Source organism: Liolophura sinensis, chromosome 1, assembly GCF_032854445.1.
Source record: "Liolophura sinensis isolate JHLJ2023 chromosome 1, CUHK_Ljap_v2, whole genome shotgun sequence".
Taxonomy (NCBI): domain Eukaryota; kingdom Metazoa; phylum Mollusca; class Polyplacophora; order Chitonida; family Chitonidae; genus Liolophura; species Liolophura sinensis.
The window spans coordinates 6,008,776-6,034,056 of record NC_088295.1 but is presented as its reverse complement, the minus strand read 5'-3'; the positions used below and the strand labels follow the sequence as shown (position 1 = coordinate 6,034,056).

The 25,281-nt window shown below is 42.2% G+C and overlaps 1 protein-coding gene across 1 annotated transcript; it reads left to right on the top strand.

The window, feature by feature from the left end:
* The first annotated feature begins 285 nt into the window (after positions 1-285).
* On the top strand, positions 286-24,040 carry LOC135480439 (F-box/LRR-repeat protein 16-like). Its single transcript, XM_064760276.1, has 3 exons — positions 286-2,140; positions 22,202-22,350; positions 23,090-24,040. Exons 1-3 carry the CDS (start codon positions 1,038-1,040, stop codon positions 23,236-23,238), a joined length of 1,401 nt encoding a protein of 466 aa, XP_064616346.1. The 5' UTR covers positions 286-1,037; the 3' UTR covers positions 23,239-24,040.
* The last annotated feature ends 1,241 nt before the right edge of the window (positions 24,041-25,281 follow it).

Here is a 25,281-nt window from a genome sequence, read left to right as displayed (position 1 = left end):
AGCGTTATATCGCATGACAGGTCACTGCCACAAGAACGTCATACCACAGTCTTCTTCCAGTATAAATCGATCGTCTGCTGTAGTCGCTGAGGGCCGCCTGACTAAGTCACGCATGCCCACAGCCCCAGCTCTACATCCTGACTTCGATCGCGCTTGCAGGGGCATTGGGACGGAGTCTGATAATATTCAGATGTCAGGTAACCAGGTGGTCAATGAACGAAGTCGGGGAGGTGTGGGTGTACTTGGATGTGTCTAACAGCTATTCATGCGTGCAGGTATGTTTGTGAATGCATAGATCAGCCTCCGTAGCTCAAACTGGCCGCAGGACTGACCTAGCATCGCATTAGATAGATCCATTATTCCGGGTTAGTCTGATCGAACAGAGTGGTATATACAAACGTGTATAGCAGTGCGCAGCAGTCACTGACACTGACACTGATACACAGTGCTCTGAGAGTTGTTATCATTTCTGGACCAGGAAGATTTATTGGAGCTGGCAGTTAAGACCAAGATTTCAACTATATCAAGAACAGAGCATTCCAATCAACCAACTCAGCTGTTAAACAATAGAGTCACATGTGCCGTGTTGGGGAGGCAAGTGGCTGGCGTGAATGAGACCTAATCGATTGCTGCACGGAGAAACGGTGAATGGGGCCAAGATGCTGCATGTCTTGTCCAAAATGCCGTATAAGCCCACTGGTTTCAGGATAGCACAAGTGTTTACGTCAGATCGCTGCTAAGATCATTTACATGTTTACTGTTCCTGCCATTCCGATGTTATAGGCTATCTGCAGATTGTATCAGGTTTTACATGGCTCTAACGTTCACCTCTGTAATACGTCAGATATTCCCAGCGCTGTGCGAAACGTATTTGCAGTGGTGGTGATCCAGGATAAGTTCATTCCCATCTCGACGCGCTAAATTGGCCGTGATGTTACAGAAGCTTTGGGAAATCGTTTTTTAATCGACAACAAATCCAGAGACTGTGATATTTTTCATCTTGACATCGGTTGTGTTTAAGGGTAACAGTGCCAAAAATGTCTACCATTAGGCGAGCTTACATGGAGATTTCTAACGGCATACGGGGACTGAGGCTGCATAGGGAGCAGACTAAATCTCTGGAAACACAGGCTGTCCCATCTACTTCTAACAAAGATAACGTCACAAAGAGTAATGGTTCACTAGCCAACGCCGTACTCGGTCGACAGGTGCGAGGACATAGGGTATCGGCCAGACTGAAAGCAATGCTGCAAGCCCATGCGAAAAATGCCGCAAAATCCGTTCAAGAACTTTGGATTAATGAAGCTTTTCTGTTAAAATTTTTTTGGTATTTCTCCATAGAAGAGAGAGTATCTATTGCTTGTGTGTGCAAAAGGTGGAGAGACATTTTATACCAAAATATTTTTTGGATGGACATTATGCCCGTGCTGAACTGTAAAAAATGGCACCGAGATGGTGCTGACAGGGCACGTTTTTACCGAAGCTTAGAATCTAGAGGATTTGATTCAATATGCTTCGTTGCTGCGGCGGATGCAGATGTTGCTGACTTTGTTAACAACTACCAGGGCTGCAGAAAAACGATACGCTCCGTAAGTGTTCGCTGTTCGAACGTCACCGACGCCGGACTGGACATGATGTTTAAGAAGATGGCCTGTATATATCGGTTAGAGTTGTCGGGCTGTAATGACATCACTGAGACAGGGTTGTGGTCCATCCTCAACCCTAAGATTGTGTCCCTAAGTGTTAGTGACTGTATTAACGTTGCCGATGACACTCTCGGTGCCATCTCCCAACTCTTGCCGTCTCTGTGCGAGCTGAACTTACAGGCATATCACGTCACCGATACAGCGCTGTCCTTCTTCAGCGCCAAGCAAAGCTATACGGTTGGTGTACTGAGACTGCGGTCCTGTTGGGAAATCACAAATCACGGCATTGTAAACATTGTCCATTCCCTTCCCAACCTCACTATCCTCAGTCTGTCCGGCTGTAGCAAGATCTCAGACGACGGAGTCGAGCTAATCTCCGAGAACCTGAAGAAGTTACGGATTCTGGACCTCTCCTGGTGCCCCAAGCTGTCCGATGCTTCCCTGGAGTACATAGCCTGTGATCTAGGACAGCTGGAAGAACTCGTGCTGGACAGGTAAAACGGTTACCTTATTCCATACTTCATTACAAATCTCATACAGCGATTAATGCTTCTGTAATGACTTAAATATTAAACCCATGTTTATTCTCTCTGACTTGCTGCTAATTAGTAAACAGTATCATATTTGGTGGTGAATGGTTATGTCAAACACACCTGACACCATCACTGAGAGAATTAGCGTGTTGACGTCATTGTGTTACACTTTATGGCACAATCGCTCGTATTATACTACGTATGACATACATCTGCATGTTTCCAGAACCCTATAAATTGCGAGTGTATTCTAATCTGTGGACGTGCCACAGTTGCCTGAGCGTGTACATATGGTAAATACATTTGTGTAGCAGCCCGCTGCATGCCATTATCCGTTCTGACACTTCACATATTAAATACTAGCAGAGAGAGTTGGTACGCAGGGAGGGCCTACTGCACAGCAATGCTGATGCATTTCGGCCCGCGTAAATCGAGGAATCTGATCCATTGTGGTTGGAGATTCTGACCGTGAATAATTAACTTGTTTTTGGTTTGGAAATTACCTGGCTTGCATTTAACCTATCTCACCATTTAGTCATTTAGACAATACCCAGTCATTTAACCAATACTCAATCATCTAACCATTTCTTAGTCATCTAACCATTTCTCAGTCATACTGTCCCTTAGTCATGTAACCATTCCGTTACCGTCTAACCATTTCTCAGTCGTCTAACCATTCCTCTATATTCTGTAACCATCACTCCGTCATCCAACCAGTCCTTTGTCATACAGCCATTCTTTGGTCATCTAACGATTCCTCAATCATCTAACCGTTTTTGAGTCATCTAACCATTACTCAGTCATCTAACCATTCCCCAGTCATGTAACCATTTTTGAGTCATCTAGCCACCCCCCAGTCATCTAACCATTACTCAGTCATCTAACCATTCCCCAGTCATGTAACCATTTTTGAGTCATCTAACCATTACTCAGTCATCTAACCATTCCTTAGTCATGCAGCCATCCCTAAGACATCTAACCATTTCCTAGTCATGCAACCATTCCTTGATCATCTAACCATTCCGCAGTGATGTAGCAGTTTCTTAGTCGTCTAACCATTCCGCAGTCATCTAACCGTGATTTCTTAATTATCTATTCAGTCATCTAACTATAAGTCAGTCATCTAAGCATTCCTTAACCATATCATCATTTCTTAACCACGCCACTATTCCTAGGTCAACTAACAATTTTTCAGTCATATAGCCATTCCTCAACCATCTAGTCATTCCTCAGTCATGTAACCGTTCCTTAGTCATCTAAGTATTCTACATTCATCTAGCCATTCCTCAACCATTTAACCATCCTTCAACCGTCTAACCATTTCCCAGTTATCGCCTAAGGGAGAAAAAACAGAAAAATTACATTAAGTTCAGGTGAAAGTGTGCGAAAAGTTAGTTATAAATCTTCAGTATTTTTATAAATTTTTCTTTGAAAAAAAGGCGGTAGAAATCATTTTTGTTTGGCGAGCATTTGGAACCACCACATGGTATATATTGTCTTTGCTTAGTAAATAAGGATCTAATACAAGATAAATAAATATATTTGCTCTAGAATTTGGTCTTTTCCGCTAACAGATGTGTTTTTTATCATATTTATATCTTAAATAAATATGATTACAGCTCAGATTAAATGTATGTGTTTGGATATAAACTACAAATTTAAATTCAAATGACTGTATTAGATATGCATCACAACCTTATTTCGAACATCAGTATGCTAAGATGATATATAGCTAGAGGTTCCAAATACCCAACATACAAAAATATTTTCAAATACCTTTCTCCAGAAAGAAAAACATTAAAATTGATATTTGCAAATAAGTTTTCACGCTCTTTCATATGATTTTTGGCATCATTTTTATGTTTCCCTTCCTGTAAGCTATGGTCCAAGGGAATGTGTAGCTTGGCACTTTTTAAGCATACACATGAACAGTCGGTATAAAACCGGGACAGGGCTAAAGTGATAAGCGGCCGGATTTCACAGGTCTTCACGCTGTCGTCACTGCTCTGGTTTTATTCTGTGTTCCGAAGTCTCTATACTGTATTCTGCGGAAAGCAGGAATATGCTTGTAGATTTAGCATCCCCGAGGCCAGGTTCAATGTACATGAATAGTTAGAATAAAACCATAACTGAGGTAAATTTACCATAAGCCGAATTTCACCGTAATATGTGTGACCTTTCGTCAACTATCACATTGACGTCATTGCGCGTGTTTTACTCTGTATGCTATAGTCTGTTATATTCAACCATTCCTCATTCATTTAATCATACTTCATTTGTCTAATCATTTCTTTGTCTCCAAGCCATTCCTCAACCTTCTGTAAATGGATCTGACAATCACGGACTTAAAACGCTAGAGCTCCCCCCATGGTCAACAAGTGATATACGAATATCGGAGTTAACGCTTAGATTTTAACTACATGTATTTCTTTAACCACCAAATCATCTACTTGTCCAATCATTCCCTGGTTTCGTGGTTATTCCTGACACACTGGTTTTAGAACATGTTTATATTTTAAACAGGGTTTGAAGCCACTTACTTACGAGAACATGCACCTATTGACTACAAAGGATGGCTTACAGTCTTTAAGTGTGTCCAGATTAAGACGGTTGTCGTTTCCTTTAAACAATTTTAGTAAAGTTCGACTTCTTCCTAGCCATTTCATGTTTCTCCGAACTGGACTCGCATGTACTCCAGTGGAAAAGGCTTTTTATCATATAGCATAACTACATCTGTATCTAAAGGTCTTGGCTCTTTCTCGAAGCTGGCTGACTGACATTTGGTCAAACTTCTCATTAAAACCACAAACATATATATATATATATATATATATATATATATATATATATATATATATATATATATATATATATATTCATGAGAATCGCACCTTATCGAAATGATTGATCTTTATGAACATGTGGGCGTTAAATGTCTAGAGGAGTTATCAGGCTTTTTATGACAGAGCAACACCTCCGCTAAAACCAATCAACACCTTCCATACACATCACGTGGGTAACCAGGGCGAACACCTTCATGTATCTGGCGTCAATCAACGGGTTGAGTCGTCAATAATTATAGGTTAAATGAGTGTCCTGTGACGCATCTGTTTGATCAAGTAATGTAGACTAAGGGTCAGTCCTGTCCTCTATGTTACTGAGTACGTAATATAACGAAAGATGATACATTTGGCTCGCGTGTTAGATTACCTGTTGATGTAAGACTCGCATGTACAGGTGTTATGCGCCCCGTGATCACAATTACAAAGATAGATTGTCTGTGCGAGACAGTCAGGATATACAGCCATTGGACATTTGTTACAAGTGACCGGTGCAGCTATTTTGTAAGATGGTCTCTGATTCACATAAACCGCCTACGTCTCCCGGTTCAAAAATATCAAGCTAGGAACTATGTGCCCTCTTACCAAAACTTATCTATATAAAATATCTATAGAGAAAAAGAAATCACCTGTTTGAGTAAACGGATGTTATATTTAAACATAACTGTCTAAACAGTAAGTTATTTCTAAAACGTCCAGTATTATGCATTTGAATACAGATTTTCATGATAGTCCTGCATCCTTCAAAGTAACTGGTTTAAATCAGGCTGTGCAGTATCAATCAGGGATTTCACTTCAGCAGGCCAGGACGCCTCTGGTCCTAAGGGTTGTTAGTGATCGGTGTGTAACTAGGCTTGTTCAGTCTAGCCATCTTAACGATGCTCACAGAAAAAAGTTGTCTTTTAGCCATTTTACTTAGAAGGCTTACTGACGACTTGTACGTGGCTAAGGGAGATGATTTACCCCCAGTAAGCGTAATCCATAAACCTAACCTCCGTTATACATGCGCATTTACATATTCCAACACAAATCAAATAAATGTATAAAGGTAAAGAGATAATCAATGTATTCAAAATAACATATATTGAATAGGTACCTAGCCTTCATTGTTCCAGTACCAGGTATCTACTAGTTGGTTTGTGTGATTGGCAGGCCTGTATGGGAAGGTTTGTGTGAATGACAGATCAGTATGCGTGAGTTTGTGTAAGTGACGTGTATGTGTTGGTGGGCTTGTGTGAGTAACGGGTCTGTATGCGTGGGTTTGTGTGAGTGACGCCTCTGTATAGTTGGGTTTGTGTGAGTGACGGGTCTGTATGCATGGGTTTGTGTAAGTGACGGTTCTGTATGAGAGGGTTTGTGTGAATGACAGGTCTGCTTGCGTGGGTTTGTGTGAGTGACGGGTATGTATGGGTGAGTTTGTATGAGTAACGGGTCTGTATGGGTGGGTTTGTGTGAATGACATTTCTGCATGCATGAGTTTGTGTGAGTGACGGGTCTGTATGCGTGGAATTGTGAAAGTAACGGGTCTTATGGGTGGGTTTATATGAGTGATAGGTCTGTATGGATGGGTTTGTGAGATTGACGGGTCTGTATGGGTGGGTATGTGTGAGTGACTGGTATGTATGCGTGGGTTTGTGAGAGTGACGCATCCGTATACGTGGGTTGTGTGCGTGACGGATCCGTATACGCGGGTTGTGTGAGTGACAGGTCTTTATGAATAGGTTTGTGAGAGTGACGTGTCTGTATGGGTGGGTTTGTGTGAATGGCATTCCGTATGGATTGGGTGGTGTGAGTGACGGGTCTGTATAGATAGGTTTGTGTGAGTGACGGGTCTGTATGGGTGGGTTTGTGTGAATGACAGGTCTGCATGCATGGGTTTGTGTGAGTGGCGGGTGTGTATGCTTGGGATTGTGAAAATAACGGGTCTGTATTGATAGGTTTATATGAATGACAGGTCTGTATGGGTAGGTTTGTATGAGTAACGGGTCTGTGTGGGTGGGTTTGTGTGAATGACAGGTCTGCATGCATGGGTTTGTGTGAGTCACGGGTCTGTATGCGTGAGATTGTGACAGTAACGGGTCTGCATGCGTGGGTTTGTATGAATGAGAGGCCTGTATGGATGGGTTTGTGTGAGGGACGGGTCTGTGTGCGTGGGTTTGTGCAAGTAACGGGTCTGTATTTATGGGTTTGTGTGAGTGACGGGTCTGTATGGGTAGGTTTGTGAGACTGACGGGATTGTATACGTGGGTTGTGAAAGTAACGGGCCTGTATTGAAGGGTTTGTGTGAATGACAGGTCTGTATGGATGGGTTTGTGAGATTGACGGGTCTGTATACGTGGGTTGTGTGAGTGACGGGTCTGTATACGTGGGTTGTGTGAGTGACGGGTCTGTATGGATAGGTTTGTGTGAGTAACGAGTCTGTATAGTAGGGTTTGTGAGAGTGACGGGATTGTATACGTGGGTTGTGAAAGTAAAAGGTCTGTATTGATGGGTTTGTGTGAATGACAGGTCTGTATGAATGGGTTTGTGAGATCGACAGGTCTGTATGGATGGGTTTGTGAGATTGACGGTTCTGTATACGTGGGTTGTGTGAGTGATGGGTCTGTAAGCGTGGGTTTGAGTGAGTGACAGGTATGTGTGCGTGGGTTTGTGTGAATGATGCGTCTATATGGGTGGATTTCTGAGAGTGACGGTCTGTACACGTGGGTTGTATGAGTGATTGGTCTGTATAGATAGGTTTGTGTGAATGGCGGTGTGTATGCGTGGGATTGTGGAAGTAACGGGTCTGCATTGATGGGTTTGTATGAATGATGGGTCTGTATGGATGGGTTTGTGTGATTGACGGGTCTGTATGGAAAAGGTTTGTGAGAGTGACGTGCCTGTATGGGTAGGTTGTGTGAGTGACGGGTCTGTTAGTGTGGGTTTGTCCGAATGACGCGTCTGTATGGGCGGGTTTGTGTGAGTGACAGGTATGTGTGCGTGGGTTTGTGTGAATGACGCGTCTATATGGGCGGATTTCTGACGGTGACTGATCTGTATACGTGGGTTGTATGAGTGATGGGCGTGCATAGATAAGTTTGTGTGAATGACGGGTCTGTGTGCGTGGTTTTGTGTGAGTAGCAGGTCTCTATTTGTGGGTCTGTGTGAATGACGGGTTTGTATGTCTGGGTTTGTGTGAATGACGCGCCTGTATAGTTGGGTTTGTGTGAATGACGGGTCTGTATGGATGGGTTGTGTGAATGACAGGTCTGTATGGATGTGTTTGTGAGAGAGAAGGTCTGTATACGTGGGCTGAGTAACGGGTGTGTTTGGGTGGGTTTGTGTGAGTGACGCGTCTGTATGGAGGAGTTTGTGTGAGTGACGGTCTGTATGCGTGAGTTTCTGTGAACAACGTTCCTGTATAGGTGGATTTGTGTAAGTGACGGGCCTTTATGGGTAGGTTTGGATAAATGGGGGGTCTGTATGGATGGGATTGTGTGATTGACACTCAACCCAGCAAGCTCCTGTTTCTAACCTCGCATTAACTGATAAAGTGGACTACCTGTACAATGCCACATAAATCGATTTTTGCCATTGACCATTTTAGCGTCATCTATGGGTGCTGTTTACCTAGTGTTATCTGCGGAGTATACGTAGCCTGTCTAGGTGAGGCTCATTCTCTGTATTCCAATCATACATATACAGTATCTGGCTGAGAATATCAGCTCAATTAGTGTATTAAGAATGTACAGGGGTGTGGGTGTTTATCAGACATCAGTGTTTGACATTTACCTGTGTATGCAATCCTATAACAATAGCTCCAGCATGTAACCTTTCCACCCCGGCATTCACTACCCAGCTCATTAGGGATAACGGCGCAGTTCGCATGAAAACTTTGTCCACATGTATTCAGTGACGATTCGGTACCTTAACATCACGTAGTACAATTATCCTCATTTTGTATCGTCTGTAAACAGGAACTTGTAAGCTGCACATTCCCAGTGCCTATTGCCCTAGTTACACATACGATACCTTGTCTGCAGATGGTAGATGGCCTCATACAGACAGGCGGTATATGCAGCATGTTGGTTCTGGCCTCCTACAGACAGTTGGTATGTGCAGCATGGTGGTTCTGGCCTCATACAGACAGGCGGTATATGCAGCATGTTTGTTCTGGCATACTACAGACAGGCGGTATGTGCAGCATGTTGGTTCTGGCCTCCTACAGACAGGCGGTATGTGCAGCATGTTGGTTCTGGCATACTACAGGCAGGCGGTATATGCAACATGTTGGTTCTGGCCTCCTACAGACAGGCGGTATATGCAGCATGTTGGTTCTGGCCAACTACAGCCAGGTATATGCAGCATGTTGGTTCTGGCCTCATACAGACAGGCGGTATATGCAGCATATTGGTTCTGGCCTCATACACAGAGGCGGTATATACAGCATGTTGGTTCTGGCCTCATACAGACAGGCGGTATGTGCAGCATGTTTGTTCTGGCATACTACAGACAGGCGGTATGTGCAGCATGTTGGTTCTGACCTCCTACAGACAGGCGGTATATACAGCATGTTGGTTCTGGCCTCCTACAAACAGGCGGTATGTGCAGCATGTTGGTTCTGGCCTCATACACACTGGTGGTACATGCACACGGGTGTTACACCTATGATTACCTCTTACCTCCATACACATGGACTGGCGGTACGATATAATTTCATACCTTCCTACACCGTCTACAGCTATAGGGATTATTTGTAATGATAATCATATGTAGGGTGAAACTGGGTGATCAGCTTTGCTTTCACTGTATCACGAGAAGAGTCATCATGTTGATCAAAGAGGTATCGTCTTGGCTTTTGGTCTGAAAATCCCACTGTTATTATCTGATGTTTCTACCCCTCACTCTGATGCACCCCCCCCCCCCCCTCCCCCGCCAATTAGCTTCTACCCATGGTTAAACAGCCTTGTCATATAAACCTGACGGCTAGGTCGTTAACCGAACGCGTCGTGCTTTACTCAGTCGATCTGCTGTTTGACTCAAAGCTGCACGTTCATTTCACGCGACAGATGCTGCTGTACTTAAACATCAGGAAGGCTTGCCATTTTTTTCCTGTTCTACAGGCGAAAGGAGAACCATGTCCGCAGGGTGGTACCTATAATCATGATGCATACTTTATGTCTATATTCCCAACTACCCCTTCTAGCCTCCATACGTACAACGTCTTTAAATTAACGTTATTTACATGTAATAGCTACGTAGTTTAATTCCTCTAAGAACATATCCATGAGGCAGATTGTTCATGACTAATAATGAATGCTACAACCAATCACATCATATGCCACCCGTCATATGACTAATAATGAATGCTACAACCAATCACATCATATGCCACCCGTCATATGACTAATAATGAATGCTACAACCAATCACATCATATGCCACCCGTCATATGACTAATAATGAATGCTACAACCAATCACATCATATGCCACCCGTCATATGACCAATAATGAATGATACAACCAATCACATCATATGCCACCCGTCATATGACCAATAATGAATGATACAACCAATCACATCATACGCCACCCGTCATATGACTAATAATGAATGCTACAACCAATCACATCATATGCCACCCGTCATATGACTAATAATGAATGCTACAACCAATCACATCATATGCCACCCGTCATATGACTAATAATGAATGCTACAACCAATCATATCATATGCCACCCGTCACATGACTAATAACGAATCCTACAACCAATCACATCATATGCCACCCGTCATATGACTAATAATGAATGCTACAACCAATCTCATCACATTCCACCCGTCATGAGGCTTTCGTACAAAACGGCTACCTCAACAGAAGAACCGGGCGTAGCTTCCCACTCCCGTCTTAACAAACAACCGTACCGGTATGCCTTTAAATATAATAAATTTGTGATTATCTTAAATCGGCCTTATGTATATGCACATGAAATGTATATCACAAATTCGTCCCGTCCTGTCAGTTTCGCAGGCATAGCCTAGGAACAGTTCTCCTTTTCTCTTTTTACAAAACAGCGTTCATCCCAGATAATTATAGGACTAACTGGAAAACTGAGTAAAGGTAAACATTGGGCCGATGGTATAGGAAACAGAATGGAAGTATCGATGTTAAAATTTATCCCCAGCGCATTTCTGAGTACATAAGCTGTCCCTAGGCTATATACACAATACGTGACGTGCAGCAGACGTGGGATACAGCCTTGTCATAGTGAAGGTATATGTTAGGCTTGTCCTCTTATCGCTGGTACTGCGTCAATACCCACGTCTGTCATCGCTCCAGTGCGATGCATAACCATTTATTATGACTTTGATGGACAATCTAGCTTCAAAAGCACATGCATAACTCCAGAAACACACTGGAAGGCTCTCTTTTTCTCTTTTTACAAAACAGCGTTCATCGCAAATAATTAAAGGATTAACTGGAAAACTGAGTAAAGGTAAACATTGGGCCGATGGTATAGGAAACAGAATGGAAGTATCGATGTTAAAATTTATCCCCAGTGCTATAACTGACATTCGCAAAGGAAAACATTCATATTCTGTATTTATTTAAGGGAAAAAAATTATTTAACATAGTTCTGTTTACGATTTAGAAAACTTAGCGGTACACTTGTAGGCCTATCCATGAAACGTGAGAATCCGAAGGCTCCTTTCATATGTCCAAGCCACAGTATTAGACTCATCTTGGTTTTTATGAAACGGATGCATATAAAGTCCTGCAAAATACTTTGAACAGTTGGACAGTGCACAAATAAAGAGTCTATTGTTTCATCTTCCACTTTTCAAGTTTGATCAGGTATCTTAAATATTGATTTTGAACAGAAAATATTTTCCAAACTTTGCCATCTGGTGTGCAAACGCATGGACACATATAAAGTACATGGTATGGCATCGCAAGGGATCGGTCCCAGTTGAAGAAAGCGTGTGCCTCAAAAGTGAGTGAGCTTGTGGTTTAACGTCGTACTTAACAATTTTTCAGTCATATGATGACGGTTGAGTCTTTAGAGTGCTTGTAATCTGCCTCCTTTTTGCAGGACATATAATTCCGGTACATATTACAAATAGATAGCCTGACAAGTCAATGAAAGACGACCACATAGGCTCTCAGCCAGGATTCATATACCGGTACCATTTGGGCATGGTTGCTATATGTTGCCTATTAGCATACCTTAACAGCTATTGATTCTATGAAGTAAAACCCCAAGTATACATACACAGAATACATAATTATTGATTCAGATTCATGAAAACATATATTTAATACAAGCTGGTCTGGATATTTACTCACAGAGGGGTATGTTTTCAAAGAAATAAAAAAGGACGAGGATTTGAACTCTTTCTCTATGTGCTACGTGTTTTCCACATCGAGTTGGTTTGTCCATGGTACCATTAGGATACCTTAAATATTTTGACAGAAATACGGATTTTGAACTTAGCAAAATGTGACAATAAAATGATCACGTTATAAGGTTTGTGTTTTACATGTTAAAACAAACGTTAACCAAAGCGAAACTTTCACAGCACGTAGAAATACACACCTGAAAGTTCCAGTAAAAATATTTTTCTGGTTAACGTTGATCTTCATACTGTAAATTGAAAGCACAGTGCTTCGTTTGAACGAAAAATTGACGTTTTTGGTTGAGGGTGTTTGTCTTGAACACTACCAGTCACCAACCGAGTCAACATCGTGCGTCACGAACACTACCAGTCACCATGCAGCTAAGTCGACACGGCGTGCCATGAACATTACCAGTCACAATTTGAGTCGACATAGTGCGCCATGAGCATTACGTCACCAACTGAGTCGACATGGTTCGTCATTAACATTACCAGTCACAAGACGAGTCGAGATCGAGCGTTATGAAAACTATCAGTCACCACCTGAGTCTACAAGGTGCGTCACCAGCACTACCAGTCACCAGCTTAGTCGATTTGGTGCGTCATGAAAACTATCAGTCACCAGCTGAGTCGACATGGTGCTTCAGGAACACTGTTAGTCACCAGTCGAGTCGACATGGTGCATCATGAACATAACTATTCACCATCAGAGTAGACATGGTGCGTCATGAAAACTATCAATCACCAGCTGAGTCGATATAGTGAGCCAAAACACTGTCAGTCACCAGTCGAGTCGACACGGCGCGCCATTAACACTACCAGTCACCAGCTGAGTCGACATGGTGCGTCATGAACACTACCAGTCACCGGTCGAGTCAACACTGTGGGTCACACTGCCAGTCACCAGCTGAGTCGACATGGTGCGTCATGAACACTACCAGTCACCGGTCGAGTCAACACTGTGGGTCACACTGCCAGTCACCAGCTGAGTCGACATGGTGCGTCATGAACACTACCAGTCACCGGTCGAGTCAACACTGTGGGTCACACTGCCAGTCACCAGCTGAGTCGACATGGTGCGTCATGAACACTACCAGTCACCGGTCAAGTGGACATAGTGCGTCATGCAGTCAAAATTTTTTTTGAACAAAGAAAAACATGCCTGAGCTAATCAGTGTTGTGCTGCTGATCATTTGTCCATATTACAACCCTGACAGTATTACTGTTTCACACGTACTAAACTCTATCTGTACCGAACATATACTTTACATCGGGCTTCCCTCAGTTCGTGTTCCATCACTATCTAGACGGACGGGTTTCTATTAGGCTACCTGAGAGTGGCTGGAAATGCTACAATAACATCGTTCGAATACGGGCAGTTACATACGGGTAGTTACAGAGAATTTCAAGGGAAATGCCAACGGCCTCCGTCAATAAAACGAAGTGGTGTTGTTTGTCGGCTTGGGCGCCCGGAGCTGAGTGCATAAGACTTGCAAAGGCCAAGATGATTATGTTCGAAAGGTAAGGTTTAGTAGTGTGTATCTTTCCAGATTACAGTTCAGTCTGCCTCCATCCACCTATGGCTAGCCGGCATTCGTAACCTGTGCCCCTGTGGGTATTGGCCTCGGGGAGAAGAACGGGGAAGATGATCACCCTATCATCTCACACAGACCACCATCCGGCTTTCCTGCGACTTATTTACCGCTTTACACTTTGTGCTAACACCCCGTCTGTTCCTCCCATCCTTGGTGCCACTTCCTCAGCCAAATCAGTCATGATACATCAATCTATAAAGAGTTTGCACCACAGATTTTGACCCCTCGTGTTGATCACAAATAGTCATACCTTTAAACGGGTAAATTGTTTTGCAGCCAAGATGGATGAAAATCTATAAACCTGTTGCGTCCGCTTCTGATCATCCTAATTCAATCTCTCCCCCCCCCCCCCCCCCCTCCTCCACCGTGACCCACCCTCAACCACCAGCACCACTACTCTTCTTGCTTACAATCCTGTGAGCACTCTCTGGTTGTCTAACCAATCTCCCTGCCTGACCTTTTCCTGTCCTATTAATATTCTGCTAATATCCGACATCGAGATATAAACCTGTAGGCCTCCACACCCACTCCAACCTCCTTCAGCTTTTTGTTTAATGTTCAGTGTTGCAAAAAGTGGATATTTGCGGTTGTAATGGCTGCTGTGCCCTCTTCTGACGCGGTTGATTCTATCTCTGACATGGAAATCTAGGTTGACAAGAAGCCATTTCCATGCTGCTTATGTCGCTATTTGTCATTTGCACAAGGTTCTTAAGCTGAGAGTCTTTGATCTATGCGTGAACAGCGAAGCCTTAGAGATATCATGGCTATTGTTAAAGGCCTATTTCCAGCATTTGGAGCTGCGAAAGAAAAGGTCTCTGTCCTTTAGATGCTCTTCCTGGAGGTTTACCACGTCGGAATCACAAGGTCGTTCGGTACGTCAAAACTTCTCGTCCTTTGGGGTCTCACTGGGAGTCTTCTCCAAAAGATTTCATACACATTAAGGAATAAACTTTAGGAGCCTTTCTTAGAATGAGTGCTTAAGTTCTACTAAACCGGACCGTGGCGACTAACATCAACTTTTACTTTTTGGATTCACCCCGCTCTATATCTATTTGATTGGTGTATGTCAAGCACTGCCCTTGCTCTAAAGATAGAAGATTGTTATTTGATGGCAATGTAGGTAAACGATGAATAAAGTGAAATGTTAGGGCGCGACTACAGTTTGATATTCAGTGCAATGTCACGTCCTAGCATTGCTCACAATGTAGTCGTGAATCAGCCAGTCGTTAATATGTTAATGCCTGGAAATATAACAACTCACTTCCGCAAAGTAACCCATGAGAGGGATTCACGCAAGCTCAATTTTAGTACGTTTTTCCACATACATGTATTTGTACTGCCTTGGGAAATAAGGGAGTGTATTGGGAAGATAGTGGGACTAGTCGGCGCCAGATCGTGTTTACCCGGAGAATCGTCATGGTGTCTATCCCACCGTCCACGCCTTGTATTGTCCATAATATCAAACGGATGAGGTGAATCAGTCCCTCTAAGCAGAGGCAGACTTCACAGAGTTTTAATAGGCCTTCCTATTTTTCAAGCAGATGCCGAACATGAATGTCAGAAGTACACGCTGAACTCACTCTAATTAAGAAGTCCAAAAGTTGCTTCTTTTCAACCACTGTACATCTTTTACGTACAGGATATAAGTCGGGCCATATCATGCACAGGTGCGGAGGACCCATGGCACATGGCGCCTACAAAAGCTACGAACCAGTATTAATAATTCATAAACAAGTGACAGCCTATAATGTATTGCTGACGCTGGTTGGCATGAAACCCAAAGAAAGCCGAGCTTAATCGAGCCTGCGCTAGCCTCAGAGGATTCAGACACGTTGATATTTCCTGAATATAGATGAAAACTGCGTAATGTGCTAGACAGTCATGTAGCGCATTGATTCCTCTAGTACACAATGTGTGTCAGGAGCTGTGATGGATATAACACCCCTGACAATTTGAGATTGTGTACTAATAATGGGGGTGTAATGTATTAATATAAAGGATATGGTGACTTATAATTATTATATGGTATATATAATTCATTATCATACGAATATATATATATATATATATATATATATATATATATATATATATATATATATATATATACATTCTGTGGGCCTGTTATAGTTCTCTGTAGACGTTCTTTGCAAACAAGGCGCTAGTCCCTAATTTACTGAAAAGACCTTTGGATAAAAAGGGAATGGGTGTGCCTAAAAATCATAAAAATTAAGAGTACATGTGCACCTGAGCTTGTTTGGAGGGTCCGGTTGGTTATGGGTTTGGCTTTCAAGCAGATCAACATTGGTTCCTTTCGCACTTACATTTATTAAGGGTGTTTGAAGTCGCTCAAGAGCGCGACGATACAACTAATCTCACAGATACGAACAGCTGATATACCACATATAAGCCCATATTTAAGCCATGTACATATTCTGGGAGTTTGTAGTTGTATATTGGAGAAAAGGAAGACATAGTTATAGTTCCGCTAACACACACTCAGACCCCTGACAACCATGCACCATATACAAGTGGTGGATTATATATTGACTAGATAAACGCGCTATAGGGGATTTACATGGGAGTGGATTACGCGCTGACTACGCCGCGTAAACATGCGATCGTGGAAGAACCAGTGTGGGTTATGCATTGCATTTTCCTGGAGCAAATCGTGAGACTTCTAGACACATGATGCTTTAATTTATCCCCATTACCGGTCTTTAACGTTTTATTTATTTTGAACTCGTTTAAAATTGAAGACAGGCGTATCCATTACTGGTCCATTTCCGGAGCAGCATAATTAACTGTTATAGCTACGAAAGCTTTTCTCACTCGAGCTTCTCACCCACAAATCTAACATTACAGGAGCTGACGACTGTTAATCTACAAACAGAAATACGTCACCTATAGAGAAATTATTGTCTCATTATAGAAGTTTAAAATCGATGGCCTCGAACCCTCCACAGAACCCACTCCTCGGGGTATCTCGCCCCAGCTATGCTGTAGCTGGTGTTTTCATCAATAGTGAGGCGCACTGCTTCAAGACAGCTGTTCTGAGCAACCATAAAACCAGTAAAGAATTGAAAACTGCACGGTGATGTTTTAGTACCGTGCATGAAAAGAAGAGATTTTCAATTTAAATTCCATTTCAATGTCTTCTTGTGTTGACCATTTTGTCCATGTATAGGAATAACGTATTTAATTGAACAATAGTATAAATATCGAATATAATTAAGATGTACAGCATGGAGAAGACATGCATAAGGTCTTATCCAACTTGTGACTTTATCAATGCAACATACAACGCTATATAAGTAAATATCATACTTGCGGGCTTCCAAAATAAACCTTACCAAGACTTTGAGAGACAACGGAACGAAACAGTGACATGTTACATATACAAGAGATATGTATTCAAGAAAGTTATGTTTTAGGACATGTGAATCAGATAACACTTCATGACAGGAGGAATTTCTTTGCAGATCAGTGTTATACATGTGCAGTAGTAAATTGTTGTAAAAGTTTATTGAGGGTGACTTAGGAACAAGGTATTACAACTTGAAAAACAATTTTGAACATCTTGCCTCTTGCGATCCAACCGTATCTAACGGTTACTGATAGAGGGCTTTCTGTACTGTGTAATTCAGACATTCCAGTCTTCAAAGGGCCAATCGTATCGCATTTTTCTGCTGAATAAGAGTCGGTGGCATTGTGCGCATTACGTGATACGTACCTCACTGTTATTCCTTATGTTGGTATGGTGTTGTTGTACGAGGTATTCTTCTACCGTTATGGACAGTGCATTGGCTGGTTTCATTCTGATGTGTTACGATATACTTTACTGTCATGTTTCCTCGGTGTGTCAGTGTAGTGGTGTCACAGTATCAGTACTGTGTCATGAAACTTTACTGCCATGTTTCCTCAATGTATCATTGTATTGGTGGCACTGTACCATGTCATGATACTTTACTGCCATGTTTCCTCACTGTGTCATAGTGACGGTGTCCCTGTACCGTGCCATGATACTTTACTGCCATGTTTCCTCACTGTGTCATTGTAACGGCGTCCCTGTACCGTGCCATGATACTTTGCTCCCATGTTTCCTCACCGCGTCATTGTAATAGTGTTCCTGTACCGTGTCATGATACTTTGCTCCCATGTTTCCTCACCGCGTCATTGTAATAGTGTTCCTGTACCGTGTCATGATAATTTGCTGCCATGTTTCCTCAATGTGTCACTGTAGCGGTGTTCTTGTGCCGTGTCATGATACTTTGCTCCCATGTTTCCTCACTGTGTCATTGTACCTTTGGCACTGTACCGTGTCATGACACTTTGCTGCAATGTTTCCTCACTGCGTCATTGTATCGGTGTTCCTGTACCGTGTCATGATAATTTGCTGCCATGTTTCCTCACTGTTTCATTGTAACGGTGTCCCTGTACCGTGTCATGATACTTTGCTGCCATGTTTTCTCACTGCGTCATTGTAGCGGTGTTCCTATACCGTGTCATGACACTTTGCTCCCATGTTTCCTCACCGCGTCATTGTAACAGTGTCCCTCTACCGTGTCATGATAATTTGCTGCCATGTTTCCTCAATGTGTCATTGTAACGGTGTCCCTGTGCCGTGTCATGATACTTTGCTGCCATGTTTCCTCAATGTGTCATTGTAACAGTGTCCCTGTGCCGTGCCACGTTTCGTCAATGTGTCATTGTAACGGTGTCCCTATATCGTATCATGATACTTTGCTGCCACGTTTCGTCAATGTGTCATTGTAACGGTGTCCCTATATCGTATCATGATACTTTGCTGCCATGTTTCCTCACTGCGTCATTGTAAAAGTGTCCCTGTACCGTGTCATGATACTTTGCTGCCATGTTTCCTCACCGCGTCATTGTACCTTTGGCACTGTACCGTGTCATGACACTTTGCTGCAATGTTTCCTCACTGCGTCATTGTATCGGTGCTCCTGTACCGTGTCATGATACTTTGCTGCCATGTTTCCTCACTGTTTCATTGTAACAGTGTCCCTGTACCGTGTCATGATAAATTGCGGCCATGTTTCCTCACTGTTTCATTGTAACGGTGTCCCTGTACCGTGTCATGATACTTTGCTGCCATGTTTTCTCACTGCGTCATTGTAGCGGTGTTCCTATACCGTGTCATGACACTTTGCTGCCATGTTTCCTCACTGCGTCATTGTACCGGTGGCACTGCACCGTGTCATGATACTTTACTGCCATGTTTCCTCAGTGCGTCATTGTATCGGTCTTCCTGTACCGTGTCATGATACTTTGCTGCGATGTTTCCTCACTGCGTCATTCTAGCGGTGTGTCGGTACCGTGTCATGATACTTTACTTCCATGTTTCTTCACTGTTTCATTGTAGCGGTGGCACTGTACTGTGATATTTTACTACCATACTGCATGTGTGATAACATTTACACTCTGCAGTGCTGTAATACTTCAGTCTTATGATGTGTCATTGCATCGGCCTGCGTACATCACTGAACAGGAATTTCCACACACGGTAACACATAGCTTTAAACCATATTTACTCTAAAGAACCACCTCACGGTAGTGCCCTATAACTCTCTTATTTTGCGGATTCTTTATGATATGTGGTTCACAATCACATGCAGAGAAATGAACAGCACCATGCCGTGCGACTGTCAAGAAACACTGTGAGTCTTCTATGCAGTACCGACATGAAATCACCGCACAGTATTGTTTAGTTTTTATGTTTTTTCTTTTGTGAACAGCAGCACATGGTTTAGGTTTACATATAATTATGGTAAGGAGACAGCTTTCCTCGGTGGAATTTTCTCGTCACTCAAGACTTGTCCCATTTATATGGATTCGCGTTTTGAATGGAATCGTAGTGGTCTTCGACCTATACAACAGTGTATGATAAAGGAAACCAGATCATTACACCCAAACTATTGCAGAAACTTTTGAAAGCTCTAGGACACATGTAGCTTTCACGTGGCTTCATCGATGTCCGTGTATTTACACTCTAAAAACTGATATGTCAAACTAACAGAATGCTATGTATTCTAGGTTCGGCAAAATATAGTATGATATTGCTACAAATAATTGTGTTATATACGACAGACTTTTTCGGTTATTTCAAAAGAATAACTTCGTTGACGTAACGGATGCTGTGTAACATAACTGATTTATTTAATTGATCGTAGATTAACGTCATAGGGCCTACTCAGGAATGTTTTAGATATATGCTTGAGGCCAGTGTTATGAGTGGAAGAAAGTGGAGGTCGGGGGATCCATATAACATAATGATACATATATGCTGGTGGCCGGTGTTAGGAGTGGAAGAAAGTGGAGGCCGGGGGATCCTTATAGCAAAATGATACATATATGCTGGTGGCTGGTGTTATGAGTGGAGGAAAACGAAGGCCGGGGGATTCATATAGCATAATGATACATATATGCTGAAGGCCAGTGTTATGAGTGGAGGAAATCGGAGGCCGGGGGATCCATATAGCATAATGATACATATATACTGAAGGCCAGTGTTATGAGTGGAGGAAAGCGGAGGCCGGGGGATCCATATAGCTGATACATATATGCTGAAGGCCAGTGTTAGAAGTGGAAGAAAGTGGAGGTCGGGGATCCATATAGCATAATGATACATATATGCTGAAGGCCAGTGTTATGAGTGGAGGAAATCGGAGGCCGGGGGATCCATATAGCATACTGATACATATATACTGAAGGCCAGTGTAATGAGTGGAGGAAATCGGATGTCGGGGGATCCTTATAGCATAATGATACAGGTGCTGGTAGTGAGTGTTATGTGGTTAGTGTAGTAAAAATGTAAAAGAACTGTTTCAAAAATGTTTACTTTTTTTTTGGGGGGGGGGGGGGGGGTTCCAATGATTTCTGCTCATGTTTATTCAGAATGCCACTAATGCGTCAGGGTTACCCACCGTACTGCTTTAGAGAATAAGCTGATTGTATTGGTTTCTATGATGATTGTATCCTTCATTTACATTCCTGGAATTGAGTATGTATGCTAATTAGCGGGTGCTTAATAATGCGGTAATTCGTGGTGATGCAATTATCGGAGAAAATGATTCGCCAGATTTGCATATGTAACACTATCACAACTGCAGTGTATGACTCAAAATGCACAGTCTAAGCGAAGAATTGAATCCGTACGACAATATCATTTATTTACAGTTTTCATTTTCGGCATGGGTGATCATGTATAGGCGGTAATCCTACCATGTATACAAAATTAAGTCATGGATTGACGTTGCAACAATACACCTGACTGGTAATAGCCTAGGATTAGCCTAGGATTAGCTATTCACGCATTTTGACCACAAGTGATCCTCAGTCTGTACCCAGTCAATGGTAAACATTCAGGAGGTACAGCATTAAAAGCGTGTAAGACAGTGGAGTTCACTTAAATGCTATTATATATATATATATATATATATATATATATATATATATATATATATATATATATTTAAAAGTGACCATTTAAAGTGCTGCAAATAACTGTGAATGGTACTTTAAGCGAAAGAACATTCTTTGAAGAACCATTACCAATCTGTTTAAGGAAGAGCTTTTAAAGGACTTTTGAAGAGCCATTCGTATAAGGTTCCTTGCAACAGGTTCATCAAAGAGCCTTTATTGGTTTCATGGTGATTAAATTTCCATACACCTATCGGCGCTTCATTTCAGTGTAAAGCGTGGGACACACTGGACGTGAATTATCGTGCATGCGTATTTTGTGAATTTCTAAAAGTCCGCCCAGTGTGTCCGCTCCAGAGACGGCGTATTTAGTAGGCGATATTATCTGCTCCGAAATTCCCTAGTGTCAAACTTATGTCAGATACTAGCGAAGAAATACGCCAGCGATTTCACTCTGTCCCCGAAGTATATCCGATCCGGCGAGTGTCGGCGATCCTGACGGTCGAGGTGACCAATTAAACAACATGGATTCGCGATGACCTGTGACATTTGGCTTTTGTCACGTGGTATAACCTACTGACCACGATCAAGGAAAAATCCGCTTAGTGTGTCTGCAACTGTGCTGCAAATACCGTCAGCGTATTTCGCGAGCGATTCAATTAAAAACGATTATGTTCTAACTCAACATGCTCTTGTTGTTAGCCATGTCACATCTCTGTGTTTAGCTTACATTTGCTCCTCTCATTCTGTTTTTATCACAGGTGTAACCACATTACAGACATAGGCGTAGGTTACCTGTCCACGATGACGTCACTGCTGAAGCTCTATTTGCGCTGGTGTACTCAAATCCGTGACTTTGGTCTTCAGCACGTGTATTCCATGAAGCATCTTAGAGTTCTTTCGGTGGCAGGTAAGTGCTCGTATGACGGATACCACAAACAACAGATGTCATTTACTTTGCGTTAGTAGTAATTGCACGATTCTTCCACTACATTATCCAATATTTTTCAATTTGTACTTGTACAAACCCTATATTCTTGATAATTTATCTCGTTAATTGCTTATGAATTAAGTCATTTGTTGATAACGATAGACGATTGTTAGATATCTTATGTTTATGAACATGAACGATTTCTATTCTTCCCCATATTCTGTTGCCGTTTCACCAGTGTTTACATTTGACCGTGTCCGTTGTTCTGTTGACTTTGTCGAATGTTCGTTATTCATTGTCCACTTTTTTGTTGACCCTTTCCCTTTGCGCTTCTCTCGCTGTTCCCTTATCTGTGCCTAATGTTTCCTTGACTTAAGCTACTGATCTGCACTGAGGCTTTTTCTTTTTGTTTCTTTTTTTCTTCGCCGATATGTTCCCACAGTTCCCGGAATTTAGTTCATAGTGCTCTATAGAATTAACAGGTGCCCTTTACTCTGCTGGCCTTTGGCTGCTGTTCTGTTGGCCTTTGCCTACTGTTCTGTTGGTCTTTGTCTACTGTTCTGCTGGCCTTTGTCTACTGTTCTGTTGACCTTTCCCTTTACTCCGTTGACCATGGTCCAATCTCTCTACTTTAGCCACTGTTCTGTGTTTTTCATGTTTTCATATCCTTGTGAGTTTATCCTTAGCCACACTGACCTTGACCTTTGTTGTGTTGCAGGCTGTTGTCTCCTCTCCAGCCACGGTCTCTCTGGACTGGTCTCACTTCGTTACCTGGAGGAGCTTGAGCTTACAAACTGTCCCGGTGCTACACCAGACGTCTGTCAGTACCTGAAGGAAAACAATCCTCGCTGCCTAGTGCTCGAATGATGGGAACGGCTGCTATAATACGCTGATATCTGGATTATCGCGATTTTACTAAAATGTTACTACAGTTGGAAACATCCCGAATAGCCTAACACGCCTTGTTTGATGTGATGGAGTAACGTAATGCCCGAACTTACAAGTTGAGAGTAGCGTGAGAAATGACATGATCAACGTCACTAAAGGAATGACGTGAAGAGGGACAATGAGAGTGATGTCAGAAGTAATGTGAGGAATAACGTACATGTATTAGCAGTGACATTTTAGAAGTTACGTGAGGGGGGTGTGAAATTGCGTGACGCGGGTTGTGACGAGAAGAGTGATGAGACACCTGACTTTGAGATGTAAGATGAGGAACACAATGTGGTTGTCGTGACTGCATTCGTGACTGAAAAAAATATGTATGTGACGATATTCAGTGCGACATTGTTTCAGTATTTCAGTGTGCTTAGATACTGTGAATTTCTTGAAAAGAGCAGAAACTGAGTGGAGTATTAAACACAAGAGGCTGATGTTTACATATCTGTGTGTAATGCAGGGGAAGAGAATATTCTTCATTTGTGTGAATAACAATCAAGGTGTAATAATGTACACCTCTTCTTCAACTCATCACTCCGATATTCCAGACGTGAACTGTAGACCAGAATAAATCTCTAGAGCGTTTTCATTGACAAAAACTTGACCAATGTTTGGAAGGGCTGTTGTGATGTTAAACTATACCTCAGGAATTTTGGTCCCTTAATTGTTACATAGCTTTGTGTTACAAACACTGCGTGAACCTCTTTATGTTGTGATATGGATTTGACCAGGCCTTCATTGTTTGCATTTGTTATAGCGTTTCATACATCAAGGACTGGTAACTGCAGAATCACATGTGACCTCCGCCGTAACAAACCGGTAATCACAGAATCACTTGTGACCTACGCCATTTTCCTGTCGTATACACATGTTCGGTAATTATGTTTAGAATCATTCAACTTGAGTTTGTTTGATGTTTTGGATAGTCATTTGTTGAGACGTTTCATCTGTGGTTGCGTAGTTTATGGCACGGTTTGCACTGTAACTCCTACACCGTGTTGTGAGGGGTGTAATCAATAAGGCCTATCTAACTGGGTTGAGATTTTGTACTCGGGGAACCTTTCCGCTCCGTGACACTCCCCTCCCCCACCCCGGGGAACACTAAGACTGTACTACAACCTGTATCGCATTATACATTATTTACCTTCCAATGCAATCTGACCGTGGAAATTTGTCAGTTACATATTACACTGTTCTTCTAATCCAGAACTTCCGATCGACGGTTACTAAACTACCTCTGTTCTGTTGAACTCAAACACAGGCTGTCTACACTTTATAGATTTGAGTGCCTATAATGCCAGGTGGGCACTAAAATCAGACTAGCCATAGGTCCTTAGGTGACGTTTTCACCGTCTAGCTATAGAAAGCCAGAATCTTAGACTATGTTAGAGATCCAATCACTCTTGTTTATGAGGTTATCACATGTTACGTATGTGTCTGTTACATATGTGTCTACCAGGTCACACCGTTTTAAGGTTGTATTAAATGTACCATATACACCGGTGATTCGGGAAAGTAAAAAATATCGTAGTGCTATAGCACACTGCATCGAGAGCTTGATCTGTCTGGAGAGTGTATCTATGCATCTACATATATAGTTGCATTAACGAGACCAGCGACTGCAGCTTGTTGTAATTCTTCTAATTTTTAGGACAGGTATTTGTAGCACAGAAAGCAAAAGCTGTCATTACTCTCTCAGTTTTTCCAGAAAAATAAAGATATATTGATTAGATGGTTAACCATTTGAGGAAAAAGAAAATGAGTAGTTTTCTTACAATTACATGTATACTAGCTAAAAGGAGCAGAATCTTCCCACAATTACTAGAATTAGAGTCAATGCTTACCAGAGTCTGAGTACACAAAGCTATTTTGACTTAAGTTTAAAATTTAAAACTGTGATACCTTGGGTCGATTCCACAAAGTCATTTCTGACTTGAGTCAAAGAATAAAATCTCATCACAATGCGAATAT

Bases quoted from the DNA above. Each gene is read 5' to 3' on its own strand.
- LOC135480439 (XM_064760276.1), top strand. From the start codon at position 1,038: ATGTCTACCATTAGGCGAGCTTACATGGAGATTTCTAACGGCATACGG. The intron at 2,141-22,201 runs GTAAAACGGTTA...TTTTTATCACAG, and splicing joins GAAGAACTCGTGCTGGACAG to GTGTAACCACATTACAGACA. The intron at 22,351-23,089 runs GTAAGTGCTCGT...GTTGTGTTGCAG, and splicing joins TAGAGTTCTTTCGGTGGCAG to GCTGTTGTCTCCTCTCCAGC.